The 22316-nt window shown below is 36.0% G+C and overlaps 2 protein-coding genes across 2 annotated transcripts; both read right to left on the reverse strand.

Annotated features, from left to right (window-relative positions):
- Nucleotides 1-1448: 1448 nt before the first annotated feature.
- LOC103424196 (cytokinin dehydrogenase 1-like) lies at nucleotides 1449-4739 on the reverse strand. The gene is made up of 5 exons (XM_008362283.4): nucleotides 3969-4739; nucleotides 2819-2946; nucleotides 2353-2613; nucleotides 2018-2280; nucleotides 1449-1932 (listed from the first exon to the last, which is right to left on the reverse strand). The coding sequence occupies exons 1-5, from the start codon at nucleotides 4627-4629 to the stop codon at nucleotides 1572-1574; spliced, it is 1674 nt and encodes a 557-aa protein (XP_008360505.3). The 5' UTR covers nucleotides 4630-4739; the 3' UTR covers nucleotides 1449-1571.
- A 9309-nt stretch (nucleotides 4740-14048) lies between these two features.
- LOC139189804 (uncharacterized) lies at nucleotides 14049-19980 on the reverse strand. The gene is made up of 7 exons (XM_070809034.1): nucleotides 19881-19980; nucleotides 18260-18493; nucleotides 15903-16048; nucleotides 15262-15492; nucleotides 14939-15157; nucleotides 14671-14816; nucleotides 14049-14583 (listed from the first exon to the last, which is right to left on the reverse strand). Exons 1-6 carry the CDS (start codon nucleotides 19978-19980, stop codon nucleotides 14685-14687), a joined length of 1062 nt encoding a protein of 353 aa, XP_070665135.1. The 3' UTR covers nucleotides 14049-14583; nucleotides 14671-14684.
- Nucleotides 19981-22316: the final 2336 nt, after the last annotated feature.

The following is a 22316-nucleotide window of genomic DNA, read 5'->3' on the forward strand; positions in this document are numbered from 1 at the left end:
ACCATGCTGATATTCTTGCCCTACATGAAACATCGCATGAGTGCTTTTGGTTGAGAGAAGTTATGGAACATATTTGAAGCACTAGTGGTCTTACATCAGTCGTTAACCTTCCTACGACGATCTTTGAAGGCAATGCAGCATGTATCGAGCAGCTGAAAAAGGGTTACATCAAGGGAGACAACACCAAGCATATAGCGCCAAAGTTCTTTTACTCATACCAGCAACAGCAGCATTAGAACATTGAAGTCAAGCAAATTCGTTCTGAGGACAACCCGGCCGATCTCTTTACCAAGTCATTGCCCAAGTTTACATTTTAGAAGCTCGTCCAAGGAATTGGTATGCGTAAATTATCTGAGTTGAATCGCTTGTAGTTCTCTTATTTAGAAGTTATGTCTAACTCAGGGAGAGTATCTAGAAGTATACTCACATGATCTTAATGTACTATTTTTCCTACGTTTAGGAGCATTTTTCCCACTTGATTTTTGCTACCTAACGAGGTTTTAATGAGGCACCAATCCCGGGATGATCATACTCCGATGAGTTCACTACCTTTGTCCAGTTTGACGAGTGTTTAGACATTATGCATACTTTCTTACTTTTCTCCTTAGTCTATGGGTTTTCCCCATTCCTTGAGTTTTACCATAGCGAGGTCTTTGTGAGTTTTTACAAATGCATACTTCAAAGTAAATTTGAGACTCATGATCACCCGTTGTGCCGATGACTTTATCAGCTATTCTATATTATCTGCTGAAGATCTGATACGATGGTTTGTTGAGTATTTACACACTCAAGGGGGAGTGTTGCAGTCATATTTAGAATATGAATGTGATTGTGTAAATCCTAGGGAATCTGGGAGTGTATCTTATATTCCTATTAGGACTATATTACCTATTAAATGTTGTAATCCTAAAGGGAAAGGTTTTACCCTTTCTACTACTATAAATAAAGGCACAATGGGTGAATCAAACACACCTCACAATTAAATCAATCTCTCTTCTCCCTAAAGCTTGCCGCACCCCTCTCTCTCTAACCCTAGATCGCTCAATCAAATAAGCTTACAACATAATCATATTTCTCTTTTATTTCTCTACAAATTCCTATAATTGCTCCATTCAGTCATTCTATTCCTTTTCCTATAGTAATTGCTTTACTCAACATTTACTTCATTTTAAATTCCCTATAATTGCTCCATTCAACTTTTATTTCATTTTAAATTTCCTATAATTGCTCCACTCAACCTTTATTTCATTTTAAATCCCCTATAATTGCTCCACTCAATCTTTATTTCCTTTGAATTGCCTATAATTGCGAAATTCCGCCTTTATTTTCATTGAAATTCCCTATAATTGTGGCCACTTAGCCTTATTTCTCTTGAAGTTCTCTATAATTACTTACAATAAAATAAATAATTACAACATTTTAAGACTATAGTATAACTAGACTTAATATTGAAGAAGATATTATCTTTGATTTAGTTATAATTATATTTGTTTTACAAAGTATTCTATTTTTATAAATATAATTATATATATAATATATATTAAAATTTTAGGTAGCGTGGGGCGGGGCTATCAATGAAACGCCTCGCCTACGCCTTCGCCTTTTAATACATTGCATAATATTGGTATTCCCTTTTCAAATATCCTCTGCCCGGGAGCAAGAATTGCCAAAGGATCATAAGAAGACTTCCTCTGTGCAAAAACTTTCCATCGAGGGCCGAAGTGAGCTCGCCACTCTCCTTGGGTTCTGTAATGAGGTAAATATTGTTTGATACCAAGGTGGGCCCTAGCGCAGTATTCTAGTATTCTTTTATTTTGTTTTAGAATGTATTCTAGGCCGTCTGTTGCTTTCGAAGATACTGCAGAGGAGAGCAATGCCACTAGGTAGAATACATCTTCATCTGGTGTTACCATAGATGTGTTGTTGTTCCACCTGAAACAGAATATTAGGATTGAAGTTGAGAAATTTAGAATTTGAGAATTTTAAAGTACAAGTCATAAAACTATAGAAAAGTTACTTGGTTTTGTTGACTGGGTACATAAGGATAGGACCATTGATGTTGTCTGTGAGAATATTGCCAAAGACCTCATCAGCAAACTCATGTATCTTGCTTTTCGGAACAAGTAGGTTCATCCACGGGTGGGGAACGTCCCATAGTCCGTTTGCTCGGAGTTTTAGCTCCGACACATGCACTCTCTCTAGGAATTGCACATACGAAACTTCGGACAGGAAGAGGGTCGATGGGATATAGTGCAATTCTAACAGTAAGCTTTCGGTTATCTGCATACATGAAATATTTCAGTGTTCGTAGGATGAACTCAGAAATGTATTTTTCGTTTCAGTTAGTGTCACCTGATCTATGACATTCGTTTCGTCGGGGTTAAAGTATTTGGCCATTTCTAGGCAGTACAGTGTTTTTCCATCCGAATCGAATTGGCTGGCTTGCATTGGATCTTTAGGATTGAAAGAAGATCTCCAGTTGTTCAGGAGACCTGTTCTGTTAATTATTACAAATCCTTCAATGTAGTCAAATGAATTTTCAGATGCTATGAGATACTCTTGGTCTTTGGAAAATGCTGAGAAATCTGAGTACAACACTCTAATCCATTTCACCTGTCAAAATTAACTACATGATTAGAATTGATGTGTTTAAAAAACTGTATAATTATAATTAGGGAGTTCTTGTTAGCGCTTTGAAAAAGTCCTCCCTCACATTAAGTATGTACAACATTAGAGAGAAGTGCAGAATGACTTATTTGGAGTGCCAATAACGAACTCTTATAAATAAACAATATGATTTAAGCGGATTGTATATTACCATCTTTGGTGCTGGTTCAAGAGAGATTCTGGCCTGTGTAATTATGCCAAACTGACCTAGCCCTCCAAGAACACCATAGAAAAGGTCTGCATTTTTGCTCTTTGAGCACATACGTACTTCTCCTTTTCCTGCAATCGAAACTCAAATTATAGTACTCGCACATTTTTTCGCCGGGTTAAATTCGAATTGTTGCAATTGAGTGAGTATGAAGTTCAAAATGAAAGAATTTTAGTCACGTTCCACTTGATTCTTAACACACCGATACTTCATGAGCCACTCATTATTTAATCTACTTGTCATGTTCCACTTGATTCTTAACAGTGAAATTTCTTTTGAGCTCTTCTTTTATTATAATGTCAGATGAGTGCAACAACAGGGCAATCAGGAACGTTGGATTCTCAAAAATTGTCCCAGTTCAACGGCCAGGATTAATCAAATTCTAAAAAAATTCAAAAAACCATAAAAATTACCAAAAAAATTATTTAAAAAATTAAAAAAAAAACTTACAAAGTTCACACTCTAAAAATCTTACAAAATTTAACACACTTGCAAATTAAACATTTGAAATTACCCAAAAATCTAAGGCAATAATAATATGTGGGGACAAGACAAAGAAAACATTTAAAAAGAATATATATATATTCGTGAATAGCAATCGCCTTTGCCCCTTCCCTTCCTCATTCCAAACAAGTGGACTTACACAAAGACAACTACTATTTAGATTGCACTACCCTTCAATTTCCACTGTCTTTCACAAACTGGTAGAGATGCTATTAAAAAACAAAGAACAAGACAAAATTTTGAAAGCAAAAACAACTTAAAATAGTTTTTAATTTCACTTTATTCACTCTTCTTCATTCATCTTTCTCTCTTTGTTTTCCTCTAGTGTTTAGTGTAAGACCAAAACATTTTATTTGACTACTTTACTGCCAAATAAGAGTATTAGATGGCGAAAATCCCCTTTGCCTTTTTCTGAAATGATGAGAGATGAGTGCTCTGTGTGTTTTGCCAAACAAGATCGCGAAAATCCCCTTTGCCTTTTTCTGAAATGATGAGTGATGAGTGCTCTGTGTGTTTGTTTGTGCTGCAATTTCAAGGAACTCTGTACTGTGAAAACATTCTTAGGAGGGCATAAAGTGGTTTTGCATACCTGTGACAACCTGCAGCTGGTAGACGTTATTGATCTGGGGACCATGCCGGAAGGCCTGACCACTGATGCCCGCGTATGATAAAGTCCCGCCGACCGTGAGATGAAGGTAATCGGTCCAAGATTTGGGTGCCAGCCCATGTTTGAGAGTCTCATGTAGAATATTTATCCACAACTCACCACCTGAAACGTCCACAAAAGGCTGCTCTCCAGTGTGAACCTGCATTTGCGGTCCCATTAGCGATTCCATGTTGATGACTACACCTCTATGAGCTTGTGCTTGGCCTTGGAGGGAGTGGCCATGGCCTCTGGCTGCAACAGTAAGCTCCGAAGCGGAACCCATGTCGAAAATAAGTTTCACCATTGAGGAGATATCGGAAACTGATTTCGGATGTAGGACTGCTAGTGGGAGGAACTGGTATGTATTGCCAAAGTCCTTTGCTGCATGATTGTTGTTGTTGAAACTAAAGTAGCCGTCTAGGCTCAGTGCCTCCAAAGCAGAAGTAACATCCAAGTGAGTTGTAGTAGTTGGTGTGGCAATGAGTTGGTTGGAACAAAGGTTGGTTGTTCTATCTGATATGCACCCCATGAATAACACAATCAAGAAAAATTTGAGGCAGACAATGTTATTCTGCCTGCGGAAGCTGTAAAATGGTGAGCCCATATGGTAAGTATTTTGAGGATTTTTAGAGAGAGAGAGAGAGAGAGAGAGAGAGGTTTTCTTGCTGATCTTTTGAGAGGCTAGGCAAAACAAAATGGTAGGTGTAAAGAGGAGCGTAAGAAAATGAGAGGTTTAGAAGACAATTTAAAGGGGAGGTTTTAGGCGGTATAGTCAAAACATATTTGCAATAGAATATATATAGACTATATACTAGTTTGTATTAGGTGTATTTAGGTTTGAGTAAGGAAAATACTTAGGTCAGGTCTAAGGAGCTTAATTATGAGGTCATGTATAACTTGAGTCAAGTACTATCCTTAGCGTAATGGTACATATACCAACTAATGTCCCAACCTTTTCGTTACTAATTGATGTGACACATAACATGGAGTTTCTTGTTGATGAAAAAAATAAATATGGATCAAAGTTGGTTCATCAATAAACAAATGAGACGTTTACAAATCAATTGCAATCGGATGAATGTCTTTTAGGACTTGTTTGGCAACACTTCAAATTTTGTGTTTTGTTTTTATTTCAGTAAAAGAGAAAGGGGAGATGTATGAGAGAAATGATGAGGAAAGAGGTACATATGTGGTAAAATGTGAAAGGAACCCTAAAGCGAAAAACAAAACCATAAAAACTACAAAATTAAGTTATGGTTTCACATAATTTTCTTCATTTCTCCTTTATTCCTTCCTCTAACTAAAGAATAAAAACTAAAACCTAAAAATGGAAGTGTTTTGAAAAAGCAATTTTAGATCATTAAAATTGTTTCAACCAATGTATAGTAGAAAAGGTTAAAAGCTTTTTGGCCTCAAAAAATATTTAAAAAGCCTGACCTTTATATAAATACTTCCTTTAGGAAGCACTACAAGTAATTTTTTAAACTTCAAATAGTTGTCTAGCTAAAGAATAAAAACTGAAATTAAAAAAAACAGAAGTGGGCATGTATCTCTAAGTAAAGAAGAAACAACTAAAATCTAAAAACGAAAGTGTCAACAAAAGGGCTTTTAGGTGTCCTTGTTGGGTTTTGAGGAGATAATACACATCACAACTGACAAGAAAGTGAAAATTCCACATTACCTTTATCAATTTTCGTCTTTGTTATAATAAGAACATGTTGTACCTCCTTTTATGCAAGTTTTTTACTATTATTGATAGGGATGTGATATCCACACACCCCATTTTACTTCTCACACACCCTTTATTAATTTCTGTTCGTTGATCTTCTTCAATTCATCCAATCCGACGGCCGAAAATTAGAAAGGTGTGTGAGAAGTAAAAAAGGGTGTGTGAATATCACACCCCTTATCAATATTTACTACTACAAGTAAACATAGTACGATGAGACCACGCATAAAGGGGAGAAATTTTTAGTTGTGACGGAAATATGGATGGTACATCACATGTTTTTATGCAAATGGTGGAAAATTTTAATTTTTAAGTTATTAACCTTTTAACACACATAACTCATCATTTATATAGGGACACGTGGTGTACCACTTCGTGTGACAGTCACACTGAAAAATCTATCAGAGCTTCCTCACGTATTCCACAGGAATCAATTTTCTGTTCAGAGAGCGATTCGGGGAATGCCCCCTACACAGCTGCTGCATGCTGTTCGAGCTTAGTGTCAGGGGAGTCGGATAAAAGTGGGGTTCCACTGAAGCGTTTATCTTCGGCAGCATGCATGAGCATGCATTTTGTGGTTTTGGCTCTTTTCTCTCCAATTTGACTGTCTCATCTTTTTAATGATCTCGTGAACAACCAAACCATAATATTGTTCACCAAAAAAACCATAATATTTACACCATCAACAGAGAATTATATGGACCATCTCCACGGGTGGTTTAGCTTAGCTAGTTGTAAACTCAAATATCTTAATCAACTCGATTTGTGTGGCGCCGTGATGAAAACTTGTGCAACTTTTTCTTTGTAAGGTTTTAGGGTTTACTGTTCTTTGTTTTTATATCAACACGAAGTTTGTAGCTTAGTATATAAGATGTTAGGTTTTTATCTTATCGTGTGCATTAAATAACTAATATGATTCTATGTAGACATGTATAACTAATATGTCTATCCTTTAACAAAGGACGGATGCTCAAATACCTCGGCAATGTCACAATCTTTAATTAACAAGAAAAATATCATTGGACAAATGCGTGCATATATGTTGAATGAAAACCATACAATGATAAGATTATTTTCAGAAAGAAGGAAAATATGTTGTTATCAAATTTATTTTTAATTAACGTGACCAAAATGAAATATATGTTGTCATAAACATGATAAACATGACAAGGTCATGTAGGACATCTTACACGTGACTTTCACGAGGCATCAAGAAAAAATTGTCTTAGCCTTGACTTTGGTTCAAGGACCAATTAACCACACGTCATGTGTATGTATATGTATGTTCCACAAGGTCTAATAGGAACATACGAATAGTCAGTAAAAAGTCATTCTTATTTCCTAGGAAGACTTGTTTAATCATAAATAGGTGGCTTAAATCCTCGTAGATCACCTACGTTTGAAATTGCTCTTGTGAACTCGAATCTTGTTCTAGGCTTGGAATTTTTCACCTTAATATTTATATTCTATTATGTAATTATTCGTAGATTTATGTATATATATAAGAAGAAAGGAGCGTCAAACGCTAATCAATTAATGTGCTAATCACATGTTTGGGCTCACTCTACAATATTTTTTCATGATCCAAATCATACATATTTTAGTTTTTTTTTTTATCTAGAAATCAACCTTACAAAAATTCGTCTAAATCAGGAAGCACCTCAATATTTAATTGTGACAAAGAAAAATTAACGCGTTGCTCAAATTCAACGAAGTCTGTATGACAATAAAGAGGTGGCTAAATGATTAATTGATTTAGAAGAATTTTCGCAAGGATAATTTTTTAATGAAGATTTAAAAAAATGAAAAATTAGGATCAAGACAAAATATCATGGAGTGAGTTCAGAAGAGAACTAGTTAGGGCTTGAGCACTCCAATATGAAAGGGTGACTCAAAATTTATTATCAAAGAGGAGTGAAAATATTAGTGTGAACTTGAATATGTTTTTGTGGACTGAGATTAATATGTTCAATGTGGCCATTGTATGATCATTTTCTACCTCAAATTTATTCAACTTGTCCTATCTCTCATTCTCACTCATTCTCTCATCTCTCTCTTACTATCTCCTCTAATTCTTTCACACTCACTCCTCCCTATCATTCTCATTCACTCTCAATCTTGCCAAAAGGTATATTCTCCCCAAATTTTAATTTTTGTTCATTAATATGTTTTTGGAGTTAATTTTGAGTTTGATGCGGGGTTTGGGGTCGAGTATAGGGTGAGGGGTGGAGTTTGGGGTCAGATTTGGGGTATACCAATTTTAGGGGAGATTTATGCCAATTTTTTGGTGTTATTTTATGTTGTTTTTTTGGCTATTTGACCTTTTTTTTTTTTTTGTAGGGAATCGTCTAGACTTTGATGGCTAAAGTTGAGGATTAGGACGCTATCGAGCCATCCCCCGCCACTACCACCACAATAGACTCGTATTAGGATTTTATTATTGTACTTTGTTAATTTATGTATACATTTTGAATATATATATATATATATATATATTGGATAATTTGATCACTATTTTTCATATGTAATTTGATTTTGAATATGTCAATTTAAATTAAAGTAATTAAAAAAAATAAAATCATACAATTAAATTAAATTAAAAAAGTAAAAATTCGAAAAATCTTGCGCTACCAAATATTTCGTCGCGCAAACAATTAATATAAGAGAAATAATAAAACAAAGGGTCAAAAACCTTGCACAACAAAATATTTCGGTTCGGTTCAATTTTTTTTTCGATTTTTTTCTGTTCGGTTTTTTTTCGGTTCGGTTTTTTCCGGTTCGGTTTCGGTTTTTTGTTTTTATTTTTTTTCAAAAAACGAAAAACATTGAAATTTTAAATTTTAACATATCCAACACAATCATAACATAAACATTCTAACTAGAATCAAAGACAATGAAAATAAACATTTAAAGTTGAACTAAAATCATCAATCAAGTCTTCCAAAGTCCAAACTAACAACCTCACAACACAAAAATCACACAAAAATCGTACAAATGACTTAGAAAAGTTAAATTGTATGATGTTGTTCAAAGATCAGTGTTGTTTGCTTGTAATTGCATGTTGACAACTTGATTAGTAAAGGTAATGCGTGGGTGGATTTATTTAGTGTGTGTTGGATTCTTTTCCATCACAAATTACCCAAGTAATCTACCCGAAATAAATGTTTATGGATTATGTTACATGTTATATGAGAGTAGATTTGGAAAAGAAAGCTGGCGCAGAAGTAGACAGTGCTATGGAGATGGATGTAGGTACTTCGGGAAGAGGTTTGGATCCGGAACCTTATATGAGGGAGAAATAATAGGTTAGGGTTTAGAGTTTTTATAGGCCTTTTTTTAATATTTTGAGCTTAAAGTTTGGCAACACATTGGTTTAGCACATTTTAACTTACAAATTGGGTTTAGAAAATAATACCCAAAACAAATAATTAAATAAAAAAATTAATTTAATTAATTCGGTTCGGTTCGGTTTCTAGATCACTAAAACCGAACCGAACCAAAAGAATTCGGTTCGGTTCGGTTTTTTCAATTCGGTTCGGTTTTTTCGTTCGGTTCGGTTTTTTCGGTTTCGGTTCGGTTTGGTTTTCGATTTTTTTCGGTTTTCGGTTTTTTGAACCCACCCCTAATTCTAACTATTGAAGATACTAACGTGTGCGTAACTCAAGAGAGAGAAATGATGTCTTTAGGTCACTCATCTCAGTTAGCACTCTATAGCAACTTTCTTGTGGCAATCAAAACATCTCTTGTCTCCCACAAGAAAATTGGGAAAGTGGAAACATATATAGATAGAGAATGTACGAAAATAGTAAGGGAAAGCATGCGAGGAAAAGGAAAAAACAAGGAAATTTTCCGAGCCACAGTTTTCCAAAAATAGGTGATAGTGGAAGTACTCAAAACCATCACTTTCCTATTCCCAGTAGGATAATGACAAACAGTTCCTAACACTACATAGTGTGAAAATACATGATAGAAATGGGGTGCATAAATGAAAGGAAGAAAAAAAACATGGCGAGAGAGGTAGAAGAAAAATAACAAAAAAATAAAAACTGTTTTAAGGTTTTTTTATTTTCAAGATTTTATTTTTCCTTCATACTTCTTTCATTTCTCTTGTACCCCATACTTCCTCATATCTCAAGCACAAGAATAAATAAAATAAAACAAAATGGCTATCAAAAGAACCCTTAGTTGCTTGAAAATATGAGTACATTGTGAATATGTAAGCAAGATTCGAGCAAGTTCTCTTCTGGAGCTGCTACACTAAGGGATAGGGAGGACAAAGCCACACAATGTTTCAGTCATGATTGAACTCATCATTCACGATAGTCAAACCTAATAACTCTCACTTAGTGGAGGAATACCCACTAGACCTTGTACTAAACGGAGGCTAGAGATTGCCTTTAAAGATTTCAGTTTTCGACTTGTTTTGAGATAGTTTATTGCGGGAGTTTGTAATTTTGTATGACAGTAAATAATTGAAATTTTATTTTGTGTGAAAAACAAACCTGCTAACTTTTAATAACTAAGTGTGTGTGTGGCAATGAAATTTCCAATTGATTAAGAAACTGCAGTACATCAATTTACTAAACTCAATAAACAATTGAGCTTTTCATACAATGCCACCCTCTTGTTTGCTTGGAAGGGGAGTCATTCCCATACTTTTTTCTTTTCAATCTTTTTGGTTTTGGTCGCACTAGTCTTTTTGTTTCTGGCAATCCAACTCTTGGTATGTAAAATTCCATAAAAAATTTCAGTCTTTTCTAAAATGATAACCATACATTCCGACGAAGTAATAGATGAACCATAACAGAAAACAGAAGAAACAAAACTTTTATGGGGCTATTAATTCCTTCTACGTAGTATAGTCCGTAAGATTGCAGTCTAGTTATAAAAATATAGTATGTGTCTATATGTAATAACTAGATCTTCTTCTTTTCATTCTTCTCTTTTTTTTTTTAAAAAAAAAAAATTTGAAGTAGGAGAGGAGTAGGCCAGATTAGCTAATAGTCGATGAAGGGTGCAAAGCGCCCACCCTCCCAGGAGAGCGGTGACCAAGACTTCCCGTAGCCCCCCACCCCACCCCTCTCTCTTCAGGTGTAATGACTGGATATTTTATTTTCTAAATACATGTTCTTTTGTCATTGTCGCATAGTAAGAACGGTTGAAAAATATTAGTATTTATGTTTATTTTAGTATTTGGGTTTTGCTTGTTAGTTTAGGATTTGGGTTTAGCCCATCCGAGTTAGAGTTTCTTAGGTTTGGTTCTCTATAAATAGAGCTTGTAATTTAGTTTGAGAAATAAGTCAGTCACAATGTAGTCTCTTAGGGTTTTGTAGCCATTTCGGCATTCTCGTTCTTTTAATAATATTATTTCTATTTTGTTAGTCTTGTTCGTTGTGTACTGTGATATTCAACTTGATATCAGAGTGGGTTCGATCCTTAGGGTTCAATCCGTTCTCATTGGTATCAATTTGTTTGCCTTTGTCGTCGTTCATTTTAAATTTATTAGTTGGTATTGATTGTTTGCAAGGAAAAGAAAAATGAAAGAGAAAAAAAAAAAGTTTTGCTTGTAGAGGAGAAGATCCCCCAGCAAATAAAAAAGGGGACGAAGGAGAAAAGAAGAGAGAAAAAAAGAAAAGAAACACGGAAAGAAAAAAGAAGGAAGAAGGTGCGATGTTGCACCTCTTCACTCAGAAGAAGAGAGAAAAAAGAAGGAAAAAGAAAAAAAAATTGTTTGGAGTTTTTGAGGCCCCCACACGGGAAAAGAAAAAAATATGTTTTTTTGTTTGTTTGCTCAGGTTTGTTTTGAAGCTCACAATTGGTATCGGCATTGGTATTAGCATTGATATTGGTATTGGTATTGGTTTAGGTATTGACATTGGCATTGGTATTTGCATTAGCATTGGTATCGGCATCGGCGTTGGCATTGGCACTGAAATTTAGAGTTTTGCATCCACATCTACTTTGGAAAACCTATGTCGTATACCACCATGAGTTTGACCGCCGGGGGGGGGGGGTGTTGGAAAATATTAGTATTTAGGTTTATTTTAGTATTTGGGTTTTGCTTGTTAATTTAGGATTTGGGTCTAGCCCATCCGAGTTAGGGTTTCTTAGGTTTGGTTCTCTATAAATAGAGCTTGTAATTTAGTTTGAGAAATAAGTCAGTTACAATGTAGCCTCTTAGGGTTTTGTAGCCATTTTGGCATTCTCCTTTTAATAATATTCTTTCTATTTTGTTAGTCTTGTTCATTGCGCACTCTGATATTCAAACCCTACAAAAGTTGTTCTCCTTTATCCATGAATAAATGCGCGTATATGAAATTCAATGGATGATTGTAACAATAACTACTAAGGAAAGGAAAAAATTCCAATTCAGACATGTAATTATCAATCAGATTCACATGACCATATATTTGTGTTTGAGGATTTTAACTAATGAAGATACTAGCGTATGCGTAACTCAAGAGAGAGAAACGATGTCTTTAGGTCACTCATCTCAGTTAGCACTCTAGCAACTTTCTTGTGGCAATCAAAACATCTCTTGTCTCCGACAAGAAAATAGGGAAAGTGGAAGCATATATCGATAGAGAATGTACGAAAATGGTAAGGGAAAGCATGCGAGAAAAAGTAAAAACAAGGAAATTTTCCGAGCCACAGTTTTCCAAAAATAGGTGATAGTGGAAGTATTCAAAACCATCACTTTCCTATTCCCAGTAGGATAATGACAAACAGTTCCTAACACTACATAGAGTGAAAATACATGAGAGAAATGAGGTGCATAAATGAAAGGAAAAAAAAAAAAAAAAACATGGCGAGAGAGGTAGAAGAAAAGTAACAAAAAAATAAAAACTATTTTAAGGTTTTTTTATTTTCAAGATTTTATTTTTCCTTCATACTTCTTTCATTTCTCTTGTACCCCATACTTCCTCATATCTCAAGCACAAGAATAAATAAAATAAAACGAAATAGCTATCAAACGAACCCTTTGTTGCTTGAAAATATGAGTACATGGTGAATATGTAAGCAAGATTCGAGCAAGTTCTCTTCTGGAGTTGCTACACTAAGAGCAGTTCCACCGAGGGTGTGATAGGCCAGCACACAACCAAAAAAATGGCCTGGCACCTAGGGAAGTCTCTCCAGCCCAGCAGATTGCCTGGCACTTAGCCCAAGCTGGTCTTCAGGCCAACCCAAAATTGACAGACCTTGGGACTGGCCCGTATGATGCCATGCTGATGCCAACTCTTCCCACAACCTTCAACCTCCAACTGGAGGAATCAAACACTGGGAGTGGATTGCCCGGCGGCGCGAGGGGTGGATCCAGAAGAAACGTCCTGGGCGGTGTGGAAGAAAGTGGCAGAGCAAAGAATAGAAGCAATAAACGCAAAGATCCCCAAACGAACCATCGCTAAAACTCCGGCCACCGCCAAATCCAGTAAGCTCTGGATGCTCAATCCCATCATCCACATCATTTCTTTCTAAGTTTAACACCTGATTGGCAAATTGGAAAATCTGAATTGGGTTTTTTTTTTTTTTTTTCAAATTTCAGCTTGTGAGAGGATTGTGTTGCTCCGACTCCATTTACAAAGGCAAGGAGGTAAGGATGCAGCAAAGGAACAAAAAGAGAAGGAGGAAAGAAATGCAACAAAATTACAAAATTGACTAGGCTATTTTTTGTTAGTGGTGGAGATGCATTTAACCTATTACTGTTCATTGGGGTCTATCACTGTTCATTGAGTGGATAAATGCGCTGGGTGCTGGTGCATTTTTGTTAGGGGTGGAGCTGCTCTAAAGGATAGGGATGACAAAGCCGCACAACGTTTCAGTCATGATTGAACTCATCATTCACAATAGTCAAACCTAACACTATTATCTTAAACACTTTGTGCGACGAAGGAGTATTTGTCGCGCAAAGCATTTCCAGGTCGCACAAAACCTATGGTGACGCAGAAATCGTTGCGCAGAATTTGTCGCGCAAAGGTCGTGAAGAAAGACCTTGTGCGACAAAGAAGTGCACATTTGTCATGTAGCTAAACAATTGTGTGACGCCTTACTGCTCGTCGTGCAAAAGGTATACGGACAAAGGTTTTCGTCTCACGATATAAGAGGGTACAAATGTGCTTTGTGACGAGAAATTTTTGGGGACGTCTATAATTCGTCTCGAAAATGTTTAAGTGACGAAACATGAAAGATGTGCGATGACATGTCTTCAAGTGTAATTTTAATAAAAAAAAAATATAATAAATGTAATATTATTAAAAAGTATATTTCATACAATTGACAAAAATAAAACAAATTAATGAATAGAAAAACAATTTATTTTTTTATGTAAATAACAATGTACGTACAAAAACAAATTTTAAAAAGAAAGTTGGAAAAAAAACTACGAAAAAAATGAGGCATAATCTATGGGCAAGTCATTCGGAGGTGCTTGGTAATTTTGCTGCTGGACGGGGTGGGGTTGAGGACGAGGTTGGAGGTCGATGGGTCTGATAGCTGTGTATGCTCGGAGTGAAGGGGCTTTCACGGCGATGGTGCCAAAAAATCGGGGAGACGGATCTCGGAGGAACTGAGGACTTGTAAAATCAATGACATTTGAGTCTTGTATGATGCAAGGTCATTCCTCAAGCCAGCGACTTCCTGCGTCAAAGCCGTAACCTTGCCCTTCGACTGCGAGGATGAAGAGGCTCCACTCTCCTGCCGCCTAGCATTTCCCATCCCCCAATAATATGTCCCTAGCCTCCGACCAAAAGTCTGGTCCAACGTCTCTGTAAGGATGTGAAACCTCGCATCCTTAGGGGGATGCACAAACTCGATCGGCGTGTCCAGTAGAAGCTAGGAGGCGGACTCCTGAAATAATTAGTAATAGCAAACAATTTGAAATAATTAGTATAAGTCTTTAATGCATAAGAAATTACTTACATGAAGGGACTCGGTCAACTCATTCCTGGGCCGAACATAAATGTCAGCAAAGACGTCAATCTCCAAGAATTTTGAACCCTCATGAAATAGAAAAAGATAAGGAGAAGAGTTTTCTTCTCTCGATTGATCTTGTTCACCTTAGCCTTCTTGTGTTATACACAAAATGAACGTATTAGTTGCAATATTTAAAGAAAATAAAAAAAATTCATAATAAACAGTAGTAAAAATTTAAAAAGTAAAACGAAAGAAGTCCTAATTAAAAACGCACCACATAGCCCGACTCCTGAAAATGACCGCAGAGCCAAACCCAACTATCTTGTCGGTCCTCGAACTTGTTCGAGCAACCTTCCTCGAGAATGACCTGCGGATCATCAAACATCTCGAAATACTGGTGCAGATCACTTTTCCACTGCTTGTAGCGTTTGGAGAAGAGCCGATTGAGGTACGCCAACATGTCATCATTGATGTCATCGAAATTGTAGTTTGTCTGCAGTGTAACAAATATTACGAAAGTATTAGTAATAAAAGACATTAATAAACATAAATATATAAATTTTACATGCAAAGCATTAAAAAGGCGAAGATACTTACCCATAAATGATTGCGCACCGTGTTATTTGCCTCCTCCAGCATCTTCCAAGACTTCCACCGCATAGGGCAATAGGTCGGCACAACGTGCCCAATGTCGTGGACCAATGCACTATGCTGCTCCGCAAGTGGTGCTGCCCAATGTCGCTCATCGTATCCGATTGTGATACGACCGTTGGTCACCTGGGTGACCTTCGCCGTCTTTAATTGCCGACAAGGTCCCCATATGTTTTTCTTGGCCACAAAGAAATGAAAAATTAACATTAACCCAAAACTAATAACAAGTCCTACTAAAATTTCGGCATAGCCTTCCTATAATTAAAACATTTCCCAAAACCCTGAAAATAACATAAACAATATATGTATCCAACACAATGATCACAACTGTGTAATAATAGGTTCGGAACGATGACAACAATAAACAATATATATATATATATATATATATATAAAATAACTTTTTAATCCTTAAATGACATAACTTAACAAACTGAACTTAAAATAACAAAACTAAGTTAACATGGGAATGAAGGAGTAAATTAGGATGGTATACCTGGTTGTGTACCCGAGGCATCAGTTGTGGATCTCGATGGCGACATCTGCTGCCGAGTGCAGGGGTAACGATGAGCATGTCAGGCGCTAACAAGTAGCGCCATCGAAGAAGTCGAAGATGTCGGCGCCTGTGGGATTGGACGACCAACTGGGTCAACTGGATTCACCGGCCTATGGTCCATCTCTGCTGGAGCAGTGGCAGCAGTAGTAGGTGTAGTCGTCGGACGAGGTGTGACATCTACAAAATTGGAAATAAATTTGTTAGATTACAAAGATTTAAATTATCGTACACATACATAATAATTTCTACTTAAATTAAAAAACCCTATTTCTAAACCCAATTCAAGTTTGGCAGAAACAAAACTTAAAACTGCATCTACTATACACAAACTAATCAAATGGTAGCTAAGACACTATAGAAACTTATGAAGATAGACTTCTTATCTTCAATTGTTAAGGCTTTGTCCTTAGAACTTACATAGTTCCATATAATTAACCTTTCAAAGTAGACAAGCGTTAACCCCCCACAACTCAATGAAACTGATTAAGCAAGGCACAATTTGAATAGGCATTAAACCATTTTTTACTGACCGCCAAAAATTTTCAGAAAGTATATTCTGAATTAATTAGTGTAATGTCAGAAAATAAAATGTATATATGCAGGTATCTATATTGATGGGACTCAAAATAAATATTGATAATTAACTAATTTACCTGAGTGAGAACAAAACTAGGAGAATTTAATTAGTGCAATGTCAGAAAAAAGTTCTATAGTTTGCACCAGGAGAATCTAAAGTTATCGTTGCAGCGCATGCTCCTTCAGCCTTATTTTAATGCCCGTTCTCTTAAGGACTAGGATTATCTTCCCTCTTCTTTCCATCCATTTCCATCCCTTTCCATTCATTTCTCTCACATTCTCTATTTTGTCTTTTTCTTTCTATAAAAAATTAATATAAGATGTTGACATAGTTTAACCGTGACCGTTCAAATAGGAGAGGAAGGAAAGGGAGGGAAAAAAAGAAGGGAGGGAATCCTACTCCTACCCTTTAAGTCCTTGCTCGTTCATAATCCTAATTCCAGAACCTGAAGACTATTTATTGATTCCATCTGGCAGTTTAAGTATCTAATAATTCTTTAATTATATGTTTAGCACAGGTCAGAGCTGGTCCCAATTCTTGGTTAAAGATTGAATTTGTCATATCTATCTTATATTATCTCTATTATATTCGTTGATAGGAAATAATATTCATTGGATAAATTTGAACAGTACATTAAAGACGTTGACAAGTAAAAGATACCAAATGTAAAAGTAATAATCTCAAAAGTAAAACTTAAGGAGGAACAAAACCACATAAGTGTAAGTATTAGCTCACTTCACCAAATTAAAGCATAATCCTAAACCAAACTCATGCAACCCAAAATACTCGAAACTGTAAATTAGTGTCCAAAAATCCACAAATTGGTTCTCCCTTACTTGTTTCATCAATGTCTCTTCATATACGAGTTCCAAATAACAATAATGTTTTGGTTCTTATGATCAATAATCATGTATTTCATCTAGTACTAAGTCATTCAATCAAGAGGGAAAATAAACCCATACCGAGTTGATTTTTAAGTTGTGTAATTAGTGTTAACTAGTATAAGGCTACCAACCATTTCTTCTTACAAGTTCACTTGAATTGAACAAGTAAACTCAGACCGTTCACTACAATTTCATACATCAAAATGCACACCCAAATGGGATAACAATCCAAATTCAAATTCTATCAGTCACAAACAAGGTGAATAATCACCAGTATTAATTATAAACAAATTATAATTGGTTTGTGCACTAATTTAATTAGTTTCTCCGATACAATTTCCATTAAAAGTGAAGAAAAAAAAATCATAATTCCACCCAAAAAAAAACAAATTGCAACTGTTAAAACAAGAGGAACATTGCCAGATTTTTCAGCTCCTGCCAGTACATGTTTGAGCACAGACTCCAAAGTACTAACGTCATAAGGAACATTGCATGTGTTGTTCAATCTAACCCCCAGTGAAGCACCCTAAATCTATCCCCCAATTTAAGAAAACCTAATCTAACTTCACTACCCAAAATCGTTCCCCTAATGTAAGACCTAAATCTAACCCCAATTAAGAATCCTAAAAACTCTAATTTAAGAACCTAATGGCGCGTTTACTAATCCGTAATCAAATTGAGAGGAATCGGATTGAGGAGGAATTTGATTGAGGAGGAATTGAAATGAGGTGGAATCAGAATCAGATTCTTATTGAAATTGTTTACTAAAACTGTCTGGAATCGGAATACAATTCCATAAAGCTGTTTACTAATTCAGCAGAATCGGAATATAAACCAGTATGGTTACTAAAATGCCCTTGTCCCAAATCAAATATTTTATATACTTTTTTTTAATAAAATTTGATATAGTATATAATAGTAACAAACTGATTCTGCATTGAGTAACAAACTGATTCTCCATGAAGTAACAAACTGATTCTGCATGAAGTAACAAATTGATTCTGCATTGAGTAACAAACTGATTCTGCATGAAGTAACAAACTGATTCTGCATGAAGTAACAACTTGATTCTGCATTGAGTAACAAACTGATTCTGCATGAGTAACAAACTGATTCTGCATGAAGTAACAAACTGATTCTGCATTGAGTAACAAAATGATTCTGCATGTATTTACAGAGTTACTTTAGATCGATTGAATTTACTCTAGGTCGACTGAATTAATCAACTAACCGTTCCAGAACGTTAGATATGGTAGCGTGAAAATGGAAATAATACTCTAGGGTTAAAAGGATAATCTTGGAAATAATGAAAGTAGGTGAGGGCATAAAGGGAAAAAAGTTAGCATTTTGATTCCCCAAGCCATCCGGAATCCAAATACCTCCTTTATCTTAGGAATCCAAATCAGCCAAATATTGGAATTGGATTCCAAAATTTGTGTGGGACCCACTAAATTTTGATTCCTCCAGATTTAGTAAACACCGGAGTATACCGTAATCGGAATTCAATTCCGTTTCTTGATTCCGATTACCCTTACGTAAACGCGCCATAAATGTAGCCCCCAATTTACGAACCCTAAATCTAACCCCATTGCCCTAATTCTACCCAATTTGAAAAAAAAAAACCCCTTAATCTATAAACCCTAATTAACATGGTAAATAAAGAAAATTGAAAAAAAAATGAAGAGGAAATTACCTCTTGGGGACGAACACGCAACGACCGAACAGAAGGACGGAGAGATGAGGTGAGCGATGGAGAGAGGGAGGGAGAGACGAGGTGAGTGACGGAGAGTGGTAGCGAGAGGGTCTGAGGGAAAAAGAACTAAGGGTGAGAGAAGGGCTGCAATGGCCTTGGGAGAGAAAGAGGAAGGAGAGAGAGGGTATTGCGCGGGGAAAAAAAGGAAGAAGAGAGAAGTGAGAGGAGGAAGACAACACACGAGATTAAAAACATAGAATCTTGCGTGATGGATGCTTTGTCGCGCAAGGTTAAAAAATTCGTCGCACAAGTTTTTTAAAATTTTCGTGATGAAATCTATGTCTTCGTCGCGCAAGTGTCTGAAAATTCAATCTACCCGCGTACAATTAAAATGCTTTCGCGACCAAAAATTGTTATGCGCCGCGCAATTATGTTTAAAAATGGTTTTTTTTTTTTTAGAATTTTCATTACAATTTATTATAAAATACTAATAAAACAAATTTATTTACAAATTAATTAACATATAAAATGGCAATCATTCATACTATTTTTTCCAGCCCTATATATAATGCATTAACCATTTAATGTGTTTTACAACAAAAGTTACAAATAAATTGCATTAATCTTCATTCGAACTATAATAACTTTCACTTTCGTCGCTATCATCATTTTCAGTGTCCCATTCCTCATCATCAATAGGTACGTCGCCATCGTCGTTTGTGCGCACTGGACCATTGTATCGCGGAATATTGTTGAGGTTAATTGTGATTGATTGAATCGGTATTTCGATTGAAGATACTCATTCTATCTGAAATGGTTCTTGATTAAGATTAGTATCTCGGAGTGTTTCCGCACCAATTTCCATCGAAGATTCTAGACGTTGGTCAGCAAAATTGTCGATGTCATCGTCAGTAGAGTCTTGTTCTAGTATAGCATACACATTCCTATGATCCATTTTTTGAACAACTTTCCAACCCGTCCCGACTTTAGGGTCATCTAGATACACTTTGTTTTGCCATGTTTGCTAAGATGTAAGGGTTATCATCGTACCAAGTTTTGGTAGTGTTCACTGATAGTAATCCATGATATTTTTCACACTTCCCTGCCTATTTGGGTTTGTATCAAACCATCAACACTTAAATAGGATCACTTGGCACGGCTCTTTGTAAAGCAATTGCATGACACTTGTTAGTTTACCATAGAATTCAATGTTTGTACTTTTGCCTCCACCTGGGACATGAACACCATTGTTTTGCGTACACAACTTGTCATCTCATGCAGCCGCTAAGAACTTGACGTTGTTGACATGGCAACCCGAGAACAATTCAACGCGAATCGGTCCGAACGTCAAGTTATATAACTCTTCACTATATGCTGAGGAATTAGATGCTTTCAATTGATTCACCTAATATTATACAAACAATTAAATTTGTTAGTTTGATGAAAATAATTGGTACAATATATGTCTGATACAAAACACTTCAAACTTACATATTCGAGAAACCATCACGGAAACAATTCACTGTGTTTCTTGGCATACAAATGTGAAGGATGTGCCTGCTTCATCATATCTTCATGCTTTTCTAGGTATGCCAATGCCTCATCAAAATTGTTGAGTATGAACAAATGTGCTATCTCCATGTCCTTCTTGGAAAATGACACGCCGCATATCGGATCTTTGAATGGTTGAGCGGTTTGGGCAAAAATTGAAAGTTTCTCCTTTCTCACACCCCTGTCATTATTGCGAGGAGGATGATTGAAAGTTGTCTCAACATCCTTTAAATACATTCCACAAAATGTAAGCGCCTCATATGCTACCCAAGCTTGTATAATTGATCCTTCAGGCTTCACTTTGTTTCATACACTTTTCTTCAAGTCTCCGAGAAGCCTGCCAAAATAAAACGATACGATACAAATTTTACTAATCATAAGATATTGATGAGGAATATATACCTTTCTATTGGATACACCTATCGAAAGTTGACTGGTCCAGCAAGCAATGCCTTATTCGGTAAGTGAACCATCACGTGGATCATACTTGTGAAGAAAGTTTGAGGAAATATTATCTCAAACTTGCATAGAACTTGCACAATATCATGGCGCAACTGATTAATGTCCGTCTGTCTCAACAATCTTGACGTCAATTGTGCAAAAAAAATAAAAATAAATTGGACAACAACATGATTGGTTTCACTGCATCGGCTGGCAAGAAAGTTGAATACCAACAGGAAGTAGGCGTTACAGAACCACAGGGCATGCCATATAACCCCTATTGCTCTACTCGAAAACCATTGCTCTACCCCAGAAACCATTGCAAGCATGAATTTTTTCATAACCCAATCCGAAACCATTCAACACCTTTTGAGCGTTTCTATGGTCTTTCAGCAAACAATTATCCTTTAGTAGCATTCTCTTGAAAACCCCTAAAAAGTAATCAAAACACTGGTTTGACTTACGATACTTTATTTTCCTGTGCATTAGTTCCACAATAGCTGTGAGAACGAAAAATCCCTCACACCTTGGGTATAACTCTTGGTTGGCATTTTTTAATAATTTTTCATATTCTTGGAATTCTCCCCTGTCCATTGTTGTAGAAACGTCATCTTTCACTTCCTAATTGGTATTTGTTGACGCAAATGGAAAATCATCATTTAAGATTTCCATGACTTGTTCATTAGGATCCATATTAGGATCAACATTGCCCACTCTTGTCACATAATATTATAGGTCTCTACCATTCCATTCCTTACTAAATGAAATCGAATATTTTCAATAGTTTCCCTTAACGTGTTGTTACGCTTCCTACAAGGACACTAGATTCTAGTTGCACCCGGGTTGTGTGTGCGTGCAAAGTCAATAAAATCCTCGATTCCGTTCAAGTATTCGTTGACGCCTAGTCGGGTTATGCATCCACATTGTATCCATCATTCTTTGAACCACAATAACAGTACAACAATCACAACAACTTCTACATGATCTTGTCACCTTCTGTCTCCGGTAAGGGCCCTATCTCATTCAGGAATGCAAAATTATGTCACGTAATTTATGGCTACTTCGAATTAGATTTCGACGTGGAGAAATTTCATCAACATCTCGAAACAGTTCTTAAAGTGCACGACATAGATATGAAATATCTATGTGCCACCCGAAGAATGTACAAAGATGACACCGAAATCCCCACGACCCAAAATCTAATCCTTTAACTGTAAACTACGCGATATAACTTTGCATTCCCAAACTATCCAAATAATGGGACAATTCACAAATCAATTGGACCTTAGTTATACTTTC

This window comes from Malus domestica, chromosome 12 (genome assembly GCF_042453785.1).
Source record: "Malus domestica chromosome 12, GDT2T_hap1".
NCBI classification, from domain to species: Eukaryota; Viridiplantae; Streptophyta; class Magnoliopsida; order Rosales; family Rosaceae; genus Malus; species Malus domestica.

What these genes read in the sequence shown, in the direction of transcription:
- LOC103424196 (XM_008362283.4), bottom strand. Translation starts at nt 4,629, where the DNA reads ATGGGCTCACCATTTTACAGCTTCCGCAGGCAGAATAACATTGTCTGC. An exon ending in CCAGCTGCAGGTTGTCACAG is followed by an intron (nt 2,947 to 3,968) that starts GTATGCAAAACC and finishes TTTCGATTGCAG; the next exon opens with GAAAAGGAGAAGTACGTATG. An exon ending in AAACGAATGTCATAGATCAG is followed by an intron (nt 2,281 to 2,352) that starts GTGACACTAACT and finishes TCATGTATGCAG; the next exon opens with ATAACCGAAAGCTTACTGTT.
- LOC139189804 (XM_070809034.1), bottom strand. Translation starts at nt 19,980, where the DNA reads ATGGATCATAGGAATGTGTATGCTATACTAGAACAAGACTCTACTGAC. An exon ending in TGTTACTCAATGCAGAATCA is followed by an intron (nt 16,049 to 18,259) that starts GTTTGTTACTAT and finishes CCAATTTTGTAG; the next exon opens with ATGTCACACCTCGTCCGACG. An exon ending in CTTCTTCGATGGCGCTACTT is followed by an intron (nt 15,493 to 15,902) that starts GTTAGCGCCTGA and finishes TTTGTGGCCAAG; the next exon opens with AAAAACATATGGGGACCTTG.